The sequence below is a fragment of the Podarcis vaucheri genome (assembly GCF_965113315.1).
Source record: "Podarcis vaucheri genome assembly, chromosome: 14".
NCBI classification, from domain to species: Eukaryota; Metazoa; Chordata; class Lepidosauria; order Squamata; family Lacertidae; genus Podarcis; species Podarcis vaucheri.
The window spans coordinates 36,817,462-36,829,503 of NC_138752.1; the positions used below are offsets into that span (position 1 = coordinate 36,817,462).

Here is a 12,042-nt window from a genome sequence, read left to right on the forward strand (position 1 = left end):
CCAACTGGCTCTGAGGGGCTCTTTGTACCACTGCAGGGACCTTTTCACGAGTGACTAATCCCAAGAAGAAGTCTGGTGCTAGAATATCATCCTTGTCCTTTGTTCTGATCACTGTTGCCAAATTATGGAATCAGAGACAAATTGGAAGCAAAGGAGGAGGCATGAGGGCCAAGTTGCTCTGAATCTTCTATGCAGGCAATTTCAGATGGGAGGCCAGAGAGTTGTTGTTGCTGTTATTCCACTTACTATTTTTTATTATACCACCTTTCACCTGAAGATCTCAGGGCAGTTCACAGCATACAAATACAACATAAAAACACAAAGTACATAATAAAAACAAGAATGAAACAAACCAACCCCCCCCCCAAAAAAAAACCATTTAAAAGGACTTAGAATGATAATCAGCCAAAGACCTGGCTGAACAGCTACATTTTTGCCTGGCACCTAAACAGGAATAATGAAGGCACCAGGCAGGCCTCCCTAGGGAGAACATTCCACAAACAGGGAGCCACTCCATGTTGCCACCCTTTGGACCTCTCATGGAGGAGGCACACAAAGCAGGGCATCAGATGATGATCAGAGGGTTACATTACCAAATTAGCATGCTAAGGACTGAGCTTAATGTGACATAAGTGGTGGCAGCATGAAAGAAGAGTTCTATAAGGAAAGGAGATTCAATTTCTTGTGCAATATTTGCTATGCAAGAATAACCTTTGGTGGTAGAGACAAGAGCCGCTGGAGGCCATAAGGCTGTAGCATCCTGCAAGTTGCTTGGTTCTTGGTCAGCATCTGCTTTGTGGAGTGAAGGCCTAGGAAGTCTGGGGTGGAAGTGTTATAAATGAGAAAGACAGACATATTGAACAGTTGCATTCTAGAATTCAGGTGGGATCACCCCACACAGTTGTGCCCCAGCAAATTCCGGGAATTGCATTTTGCATTGAGCACCAATCCACCAACATTTATACAAATATTCCCTCCAAATAACTACTTGGGCTGAGGTTTGCTGAGAGCAATACCTTAATCAAGAGACCATTACCTTTCAAAATTCACCCTTCTGTGAATTTTTGCAATGCATTTTTCCAGCCAAACAATGCGTACAAAAATGTAGGTGACAGTGAGCATAAAAATGCAGACATTCATTAAAAAAATACAAATATGCATTATTTTAGGGAAATGTGCTTGCAAAAATGTGTATATTGGTCAAAAGCGCACATGAAAATGTATATGTTACGAAATACTCACACTAAAATACTGAGGAATTTTCACAAGTATTTTAAAAAACACACCAACAACCCACAACTATTGGTAAATTGCTGCAGAAATGGGGAGAACCGAATTTAAGCTTGGAAAAATGAGAAACTGTGAGCAACCAAAATTGACAGACTCATCCATCCCTACTTCAGATGAAGTGGCTTGTTGGATGAAGTTTATCATAGGATGTAGTTAAAACCCTGTGGCAGAGCAACAAGGATAGAACTGCAAAGTTTCAAACACAGCCCAGTCCTTTTTACACCTGCCAACATCACATCAAAAGACCAGAGCAAACAGCAATTTTTTTGGCAAGCAATATCTATTCTCACCACCCCTCAGCCTCTATAGCCTTGATAAAAAGCCTTCACAGCCATCTTTCAGATTCACACATTTTTTGGCCAGCTGAGGAAGGAAGCAGCAAGGTGAAATGTACAGAACATCAGAGCTGGTAATGGAATAGGAAAATTCTCTCTCTCTCTCTTTCTCTCTCTCTCGCTCTCTCTTGTCCAACCAGCAGCTCAAAATTCTCAAAGAAATTTCTCTGGGCATGGGTGTTCAAAATTACAAGCATAATCTAATGGTCAGGGCTGAAATCTTTACAGTCAGTTCAAGTTAATGGTGTGATTTGGAGCATACTTTCCCTAGAATAAATTCCCACAACTTTTTTAAAAAGTGGGGGGTGGGGCGTTTCTACAAATGTTCAGGAGCCGAGACTGGCTTCCTGGGGAAAGGGGGGTCAGCAATAGATTGTCTGCTTTAAAAAATACATAAATCCAAATTAGTTTTGCTGCTCCCAAAGCAAGAAGCAGCTGTGATCCTATTGATAGCTGTGTCATCACACTTTTCCTGCTCAGTAACCCCCCTTGGAAATACATTACATGATGATGCAGTTACAGATGGGGGAGAAATCAGATTTGGTTTGCATTTCAATGAGAACCTACTTAATTCCACACCTCCTAAACCAATGCATGAACTAAAACATGGCTATCCTTCAACAGTCAACTAATCAAGAAGGGAACAGTTGGAAGCTGTGCTTAGCAACCAGGCAGAGTGGCATGATCTTCACTGCGGTCACATGAGGTCTGATTGGCTATGTAATTCTGAGGGAGTTTTCCTCTGTATGTTTGGTTGAATGCCTCCCTGCTATGTACAAGGACTGAACAAAAAAAGACAAAACCTCTCTGTTCCTTTCTCCTTAAACTGGACGCTGCTTTTTTGCTCAGTATCCTCAGTGAAGTACTATCAGGACTTTTCTCCCCAGATTCCATCTGTGTTATTTAAGTGACTTGGCTAACATTCCCTTCCACCGATTATTCACTAAAAACTTCCTTCCATGGAGATCTTTCAGCTCAATACTACCCACAAGCTACTCTCGCAGAATTCCAGCACCTCACACCCATCTGGGATTGTCACCTTGGTTTGCTGCGTTTGCCAACAGGATTTGGAACTCCACCGTGAAGCGTCCCGTCACAGCTCACCCTCCCTCCAAACCAGAAGCACAGCTCCCTGTGTACTAGGCTGTCCATGTGAGGGACGTAGGCAAGAGGCTCGGCTCGGCTTGAACCATAGATTGCGCTGATTGAGTGGCAGTCCGTAACTCTGGCCAGCTGCGCATCAGAGGGGCCCATGATATCTTGCAGGATGCCACGGGCTCTTGGGCCTCTCAGGCTCAGTGCTAGCACACAGGGCCCTTTCTCTTGGGTATAACAAGACGGTGGTGTTACTGGGGAAGAGAAATAAGAGAGGTGAAGACACAAAATGGAACATAAGAACCTGAGAGTCAGACTCTCCATCCATCTAGCTTGGTACTGCCTACAATGGCTGGCAGTGGTTCTCCAGGGTTTCAGAAAGGAGTCTTTCCCACTTGGAGATGCCGGGGACTGAACCGGGCATCATCTATATGAAAAACAGATGCTTTACCTCTCTGCAGCGAGACTCCTTATGAGGTCTTCGCTGCGAGATCACATTCACCCGGTGCTATACCAGCTGCACTGGCTCCCGGTGGAGTACAGGATCAGGTTTAAGGTGCTGGTTTTAACCTTTAAAGCCCTATATGGCCTAGGACCCTCGTACCTACGGGACCGCCTCTCCTGGTATGCCCCACAGAGAAACCTACGGTCTTCAAATAAAAACATCTTGAAGGTCCCAGGCCACAGAGAAGTTAGGCTGGCCTCAACTAGAGCCAGGGCTTTTTCGGCTGTGGCTCCGATCTGGTGGAACACTCTGTCACAAGAGACCAGGGCCCTGCGGGACTTGACATCCTTCCGCAGGGCCTACAAGACAGAGCTGATCCACCAGGCCTTTGGCCAGGGCACAGCCTGACTCCCTCCCTCGGCAATCTTCGCAGAGCTCTGGCCCAATGGTTGCTAGTGGCTTGAATTAATTAATTTTTATAATGAATGATTTTAGAATGTTGTTTATGTTGTACTTTTGTACTGTTTTATTGTTGTTAGCCGCCCTGAGCCCAGCTTCGGCTGGGGAGGGCGGGATATAAATAAAATTTATTATTATTATTATTATTCCCTCCTTGCTGCAGCCCAATATGTTTGCCATATTTTAATAACTGTCTGCCATTTACTATTTTATGACAGTGAGAATGTACCTGAAGTTTACTGATGGTGGCTCAATAACTGCCTACCATTGTTGTGCTGCAGTCCAAGTTGCCCAGACACTCCATGCCTCTCACCTGTGCTAGAGAGGAACATGTCCGGCTGTGGGTAGAGCAGGCGGAATCCACAGATATCCAAACCAGAGGCAAGAATCAGCTGGAGTGTGTGATGGACAGCCAGGGGGCTTCTGAGAAGGGTCTCAAACAGCAGTGCCATGGCAACCTGAGCAGGGAACAGAAAGCAGGAAGAAAACAGATAGGGATCCAGACAGACACACGCTTAGGAGGAGGGGACATTTTAAAATTTGCAATTAAGGGTTATTTTTCAGATTTCAGAGAGAGAATCCTCACAGATTTAACACCTTTTTGAAAGGGATGAAGCCAAAAAACAAGATCCCTCTCTGAAACCTTGGGGAGCCATTGGCAGTTAGTACAGATCCACCTCTCCCCCAACTTTTTCTCTCCAGATGTTTTGGGCTACCAACTCCCACTGGTCTACACAGTACAGTGGTACCTCGGGTTACATACGCTTCAGGTTACATACGCTTCAGGTTACAGACTCTGCTAACCCAGAAATAGTACCTCAGGTTAAGAACTTTGCTTCAGGGTGAGAACAGAAATCAGGCAGCAGCGGCACAGCAGGAGGCCCCATTAGCTAAAGTGGTGCTTCAGGTTAAGAACAGTTTCAGGTTAAGAACGGACCTCCGGAACGAATTAAGTACTTAACCCAAGGTACCACAGTAATGGCACATACCCTTTGGCTTTAGTTGTTTTTCTAAGCCCAGCCTTGCAAGAGATTAGGATTATCCTAAATCCCTTGCACTTACATTGCTGGTCCCAAAGTATTCACTCTTCCACCACCAGCTGAAATGAAGACACCATTAGGAATGTGATTCACTTGGAATTGTGTTTGATCTGATTTCAGACTTACCGACTGAAACAAAACATTTTCTATAGAAGTGTGCGGGTCTAGCTCCTGAAAGAATAGCTGTTTTCTAATGGTTGGGTTGACTAGAGGATATGCATTCTTCCTATAACACTTTATTTTGAATTACCTCCAAGAACTAGCTTTGTTCTTATGCCAATAAACACCCAATGAATTCATCATTATCGGGCACTTGAAATGGAGTGTTACCAAATGCTCCTTCTCCGTAAAAGCATCTTGAGGTTTACTCCATTATAATAAATACAGTTATAAATCTACTAAAGTAATAAAAAGCCTTCTCCAGCTAGAAGAATAAAACCCGCTCTGCTCTATCTAACTAATTACAGCTCCCCGTGTATTGACTTTGCCTTCAACTGACTGATAAGAAACCATCCTGCAGTTAATTCCCCATCGCATAAAGGATGCTGATCCTATTTTTTAATAATAAAAAATAAAGCTGGAATCTGCAAATCATTTGCAAGGACATACTTGACCTCAGCACCTGCTTCTGCAACCCACAGGTTATTCTATCAAAACTTGTTTACATGAGGCCTTATCCCAAGCCAGTAGCCTCTGAAACCCTCTTCAGCCCTGGCTCTGTCTGAATCAGTAATGGAGAATCTGTGGCCCTTCAGATGTTTCTGGACTCCAACTCCCATCGCCCTCAGCCAAAATAGCCTATGGACAGTGATGATGGATTTTGGAGTCCACTAACATCTAGAGGGCCATAGGTTCCCTGTCCCTTATCTAGAGATCATCTCACAGTTGTAACCAGTTCAAACTGTAAAAATCATCTGGACACTTAAGGGTTATAAGAAGGTATGGATCTATCTGGTCCATCTGTCCTGAACCACAGTGACATCCACCACTGAGATCAAGTGATGACCCAGGGCTCCTGAATAGACTGGAAACTAAGGTCAGGTCAGGACCCTGGACAAAGACCTGGCCTGGTAGAATAAAAGAAGTTTTCACCTGGCACTGAAATGACCATAAAGAAACTTTCAGGAGAGTGTCTCTGGGAAGGGCATTCCACAACAGTGGTGCCACCACAAAGAAGGCCCCCAGCTCCCTGGTCAGCTGCTTCACTTCACTTGGGCCTCTGAATTAATGATCATGGCATACAGGATAGAATAATGTGAAATAATGTATTCCTGGTTGTTTCTTTAGGGCAGGGGTGGGCAACCTTTCTCACAGGCAGTCTTCTGAGGGCCACCTGCTTTAGGAAGTTCTCATTTCCATACAGAATTGTCATGACCTTTGAATGACCTAACACTGGCAGGATGTAGGCCTGCACAGTATGAATGACCTGGGCTTTCTGAAGAAGCAAGGAGGCAGATATTTTGTGGGGTGGGAGTTGGTTCTTTTGTACCTCACTATCTGTGTCGCTGCTCTCTCTGATATCACGGCTGCTGGGGAAGTATTTTTCATCCGTCTCTACGGTCTGCCAGTAAAACCCAGCTGGCACTGCAAAGGCCTTCTCCAGCGCCTGAAATGCACAAAGGGAGAGCTGTTGTTTGTGAATTATCTTGATTCTTCAAAGGCAGGGACTGAGAATAAAGACAGTACAGTGAATGCCAAGGATTGAAATCAGAAGAGATGGCGCAGCAGAGGCATTAGTCACTGACACATCATTTCCTCTGCTGCTTCTGTGCCAGCCAGTCCAATGCTAGGGAGACTGAGCTAAATCCAGTTGCACCATTTGCCCTAATTGACACTTTTGGGCAAATAAACCCAGCAGGAAGAAATTCCAGCATGTTGCACCCAGAATCTCTACAGATCTGTGACTACACTCAAAGGGAGCACTATGCATTGGGGATTAAAAGGCCATTTGCTGTGAAACTAATGGCCACAATGGCTCATCCAAACTGCTTTGTAAACTGATCCACCTTGGACTGAATAAGATTGGGCTGTATCTAAGTCATATTCAGAGTGTTCCCATGGAAATAAATGGATTTCAGTCTTCATTGATTTCAGTGGGTCTACTCAGAGAAGGGGAGAGGTGTGTGCACCACCTTGATATGAAAAGGTGGAATGTAAATAAATAAATAAATAAATTCCATTGAAATGGAAACTATATTCTTATCAACTCTATTAATTCCAGTGGCATTCACACATGAGAATTTAGGTACACAGGAAGCTGCCTTATAGCAGGCCAAACCACCTAGCTGAGTTCTGTATGCACTGACTGGCAGCAGTTCTCTGGGGTTTCTATGGACTGGATCAGGGACCTTCTGCATGCAAAGCAAATACTCTACCACTGAGCTATGGCTGTTCTCAAGGGATTGTGCCCTAGTGGACAGTTCCCCCTCCTTTTTATTGTTGTTGTGTGAGGCATATCTCATGGTATAGTCAGACAGGTACTAATCCTGCAAGCAGCCTCAAGTGTAAAAGAAGAGCAGCCAGAAACAGAGAAAAGTTTTCATCAGGGATAGGGTTCCTGTAGATTGTAGAACATGGGTAGGCAAACTAAGGCCCAGGGGTCAGATCCAGCCCAATTGCCTTCTAAATCCGGCCCGTGGATGGTTTGGGAATCAGCATATTTTTACATGAATAGAATGTGTCCTTTTATTTAAAATGCATCTCTGTGTTATTTGTGGGGCATAGGAATTCATTCATTTTTTCTTCTTCAAATATATAGTCCGTCCCCCGACAAGGTCTGAGGGACAGTGGACTAGCCCTCTGCTGAAAAAGTTTTCTGACCCCTGCTGTAAAATAAGGAGGTTAAGAAAAGCAGGTCTTTCAGCACCCTGGACAGAGCTCAGGGAGCAGACAACCTGTTCCAATAGCTTCTCTTTCTCAACTCAACCCTTTTGTTTCCTCCCTGACTACACATCTTGGGCCCTCTCACTGAGGAGCACGGAGGCTTAAAGGGGCAGCCCTTTGGCCTGGAGCCTAGCTTAGCACTCCACCATCCTTCCAGGCTTTCATGCCGGACACACCACTTACATTAGCATGCCAGCTCTGTGGAATGAAAGGCTCTTGGAGATGGTTATGCCAGCCCCTAGCTGAACCTGGGCTTCTGAGCTGCAGCGGGTGGGAGAAAGCTTGTGCAATCCATCAGTCCACTCCTTCTTTGTTTAACCATGATTAAAACTATTGGCAGTGTTGCCACTGGTAGGGACGGGGAAGAAGTTTGATTCAGTTCACATTTGATGCCAAATCTTTCAAATTCTTAATTTCTGAAACAGTACAAGAACTGAAACACAGCCTTTGAAATGCACACTATTCCAGATTTTGCAATGCAGTTCTCCAGCCAAGTAATATGTACAAAAATGTATATACTAGGAGATGGTGCGCTTAAAAATCCAATGCATCATGGCAGGGGAAATTGCTTTGCAAAAATGTGTATATTAGACAAAATTGCATTAAAACATATTAGGGGGAAAATTGAACTAAAATCCAGATGAATTTTCATGAGGACTTTTTTAAAAAAATTGCAAACTGATGTGCAAATGAGAATGCAATGAGAAACGGAAATTGACAAATTTGCCCAGCCCATGTCAGCATCAGTAAACAGGGGCAAAGGCAAAGCATGGATACGTTACCATGGAATCTGAGTTAAGGGTAGCAAAGCGGCTGAGGTGGATGGGAGGAATCTCAGGAAGGAAGGGGTATGACTGATTCTGCATGTGACTGTCCAGTTGTGCTTTCCACCAGATAACATCCAAGAGAGACGTTTGAGAGAGAAACATGGAACTCTGCTGATGGAACAGAGACATTCCCTGAAGGGAGTTCTTGGGCTGCAAAAAAGGAACACAAGATTAATGGCCTGGTCCTCTGGTAACAAACAAAATACCTAGAATGAGAAGCAAAGTGGAAATGGTATTCTGGGACATAAAAGTGGAGGGGATTTTATTAGCATCTTAATACAGCTCAGCAGTGCTTCCCATATTTTGTGCATTAGTACATAGCAGACTTATTTGCAGTGGGTAGTATAGGAATCACAAACATTTATAATTGCCTAAATCGAAAAGATAATGTATAGTTCATAAACAGACTGTGAAACACATCCTTCCTTAGATGTTACCAGCAGAATTTTGGTCTCTTCCCGCTCCCCCAACAGGAAAGGGCACTCCAGTAGATTATCATGGGCATGGACAGAAAATAAATCTCAAGGAAATCTGAAAAGCTAGTGCTAGACAGTATACATCAAGGATGCGGAAACTGTGACCTGTCTGCCATCAGCCCCAGTCAGTATGGCCAATGGAAAGGGATGATGGGAGTTGTAGTCCAACAACATTTGGAGGGCCACAGGTTCCCCATCCCTGGTGAAGACAATACAGAGCTACATGGACCAATGGCTTGACTCAGTATAATGCATCTCCTTATTTATATCAGCCATTTCTAGTTTCATCAGCCATTTATTTGGAACCATGAGGACGAGAATCAGTTTTTAGGGGGAGGCCAGTAGCTTGGTGGCTGAACATCTGCTTTACACAGAGAAGGTCTAGATTCAATTCTTGGCATCTCCGGGTTGGTCTGGGAATGCCCCTCTCCCATCTGAAACTCTTCACAGCTGCTTCTAGTCAGTGAAAACAAGCCTGCACTAGATGGACCAATGATCTAATTCAGGATCAGGCAGCTTCATATGTTCCTCAAGACAAGGCCATGAGTGCTTGCTCATGCTTGTTAGTTCCAGAAGGTTCTGAGGTGTTGTTCTGCAAGGGCACAGGACCCCCAACCGCACGTCCACACAGAGATCAAATGAGTAATACTTTCTCCCTCACATCCTTCTCCTTATCTGAGGGCGCTAACCTAGCTAAAAGCAGGTATATATCATTTGAATACTCTTCAAGGCTGTCTTGCAAGGACCTTGAACTCATCAGCAGATGAAGCATTGTTAAACAACTCTTTCCTCCAACTCTTAAACAAAAAAAGCTCTCTGCCACATGAAGAGATCCATGAGGCAATGGTCCCCAAGGAGATAACTTGCCGAGATAAACATGTCAGGTTTTTTTCACAAGGTGTCTATTAAAGTGTTTTTAAAGGAGGTCACAGAGATGCTGCATGTCGCCACTGCCAAGAAAGGCTGGAGAGTTAAATCCAAGCAACAAAAGAACCCCCCAGGGAGGCTGCCAAAGGAGAAAGCAGCGCCCGGGTGTTTATTTGCTTTCTCTCTCTGCTGCAACTGACATTTCGGAAAGATTTGGTTTATGCGTTTCCCATCAGGTTTTCCCTCTCGACTGGTATGAATGTCAGCTGTACAAATGCCTCAAATAAGAAGAGGAACAACAGCATCCATTGCTGGCAGACAGAATTTTGAAGGCACCTTTGTAAGAGAAGGCAAACACCAGATACAAAGCTCGTTGTAAAGCAACAGGGGGCTCAGGAGGCTTGTTTTTTGTGGCACTGAGGCAGCTTGCAGGCTGACAGAGCTACTAGGCATGGTATTTCCTACGCTGCAGTGCCACCAGTGGAGGTTGGTTGGTTAGAGCAAATGGGGCACAGTTTGACCAAGCTCAGTCTGCCCTCCACCAGCCATCGCCTGCCTTAACTGCTTACAACCAGTTTAAGGGGTACCCCTGGCTGTCAGCTTCTCCTCCTCAGTTTCAGTGCTGACCCTTAGAGAACTCAGCAGGGAGAGGGAGGATGGGGACAAAACTAGAATGAGTTGGCTCTGTTTGTCATTGGTTCTGGCTCCCCCTACTGTTGGGCTCCCTGCCTTCCACCCAACCAGGCACAATGGGCACCAGTCCCCGCTGACTGCCACCCCAAGAACAACCAGAGAAGACGTTGTGGTCCTGAGGAAGCAGCAGTGGTTGGGCTGCTGCTATAGTACTGTTCCTCCAGCAATGTGTCCCACTCATTAGGCATGAAGACTGCCGCGCCATCAGAGCACCAGCCTGCCTTTTACCATCTCTGATGCTTCCGGCCCTTTTGCTCCCCATTCCAAGGTGGTACTGCTGTTCTTCAGCACAGCTGGATCCAGGTGCCCCAAGGAACCAGCAGAGTCCTTAGTTGTACTGCTATAACCGTTGATAAGAACAGCCTGGCTGGATCAGGCCAAAGACCCATCTAGTCCAGCTTCCTGTTCCCAAGGTCACCAATCAGATGCCTGAAGGAAGTTCATAAGCAGAACCCGAGTGCAGCAGCACCCACCCCACTTGTGAATACCAAGAAATTATATTCTGATATTTCTTGCCTCTGAAGCTAAAAGCAAAACACAACCATCATGGCTAGTTGCCACTGATAAGCCTCTTCCTCCATGGAGTTGTCTAATCCAAGCCATTCAAGTGGATGACAGCCCCTGCCTCTTATGAGAGCAAATTCTACAGTTTACCTATGCACTGTGCAAAGACGTCCTTCCTTTTGCTTGCTTGAATCTTCCAACATTCAGCTTTATTTGACGGCTCCTATTCTAGGACTATGGAAGCAGGAGAAAAACCTCTCTCTAGCAGCAGTCTCCACACCACTGGATAATTTTACACACCTCTTTCATGTTCCCACTCAGAAGAAGAAAAGTTTGGATTTGATATCCCGCTTTATCACTACCCTAAGGAGTCTCAAAGCAGCTAACATTCTCCCTTCCCTTCCTCCCCTGCAACAAAAACTCTGTGAGGTGAGTGGGGCTGAGAGACTTCAGAGAAGTGTGACTAGCCCAAGGTCACCACTCTTCGAGTCTACACCACACTGGCTCCCCATCCCCCCCCCCCTGTCCCCTTCTTTCTTAGCCTGAGCAACCCCTTGCTTCTCCCTGCCTAGAATCCTGGGAACCATAGTTTCCCCATACAGAGCTACAATTCTCAGCATCCTTGACAAACCACAGTTCCCAGAATTCATTGGGGAAAGCCATGCACATTGGATCACCAAAGAATTGATGCTTTTGAATTATGGTGTTGGAGGAGACTCTTGGGAGTCCCATGGACTGCAAGAAGATCAAACTTATCCATTCTGAAGGAAATCAGCCCCGAGTGCTCACTGGAAGGACAGATCCGGAAGCTGAGGCTCCAATACTTTGGCCACCTCATGAGAAGAGAAGACTCCCTGGAAAAGACCCTGATGTTGGGAAAGATGGAGGGCACAAGGAGAAGGGGATGACAGAGGACGAGATGGTTGGACAGTGTCCTTGAAGCTACAAACATGAGTCTGACCAAACTGCGGGAGGCAGTGGAAGACAGGAGTGCCTGGCGTGCTCTGCTCCATGGGGTCACGAAGAGTCAGACACGACTAAACGACTAAACAACAACAACATGCACATTGGATGTGCTTTAAACATATGGCATGGACCTGCACCCTTATCATCTGAAAACTGCTTCTG

General features: G+C 45.3%; 1 protein-coding gene across 1 annotated transcript in view; it reads right to left on the reverse strand.

Moving 5' to 3' along the window:
* DNAAF8 (dynein axonemal assembly factor 8) overlaps window positions 1-12,042 on the reverse strand; it is a 96,289-nt gene that overhangs the window by 41,823 nt on the left and 42,424 nt on the right. The window contains 5 exon segments of the mRNA XM_082199257.1: window positions 712-818; window positions 2,665-2,974; window positions 3,938-4,082; window positions 6,154-6,270; window positions 8,330-8,524. Coding sequence (XP_082055383.1) covers window positions 712-818; window positions 2,665-2,974; window positions 3,938-4,082; window positions 6,154-6,270; window positions 8,330-8,524 — 874 coding nt within the window.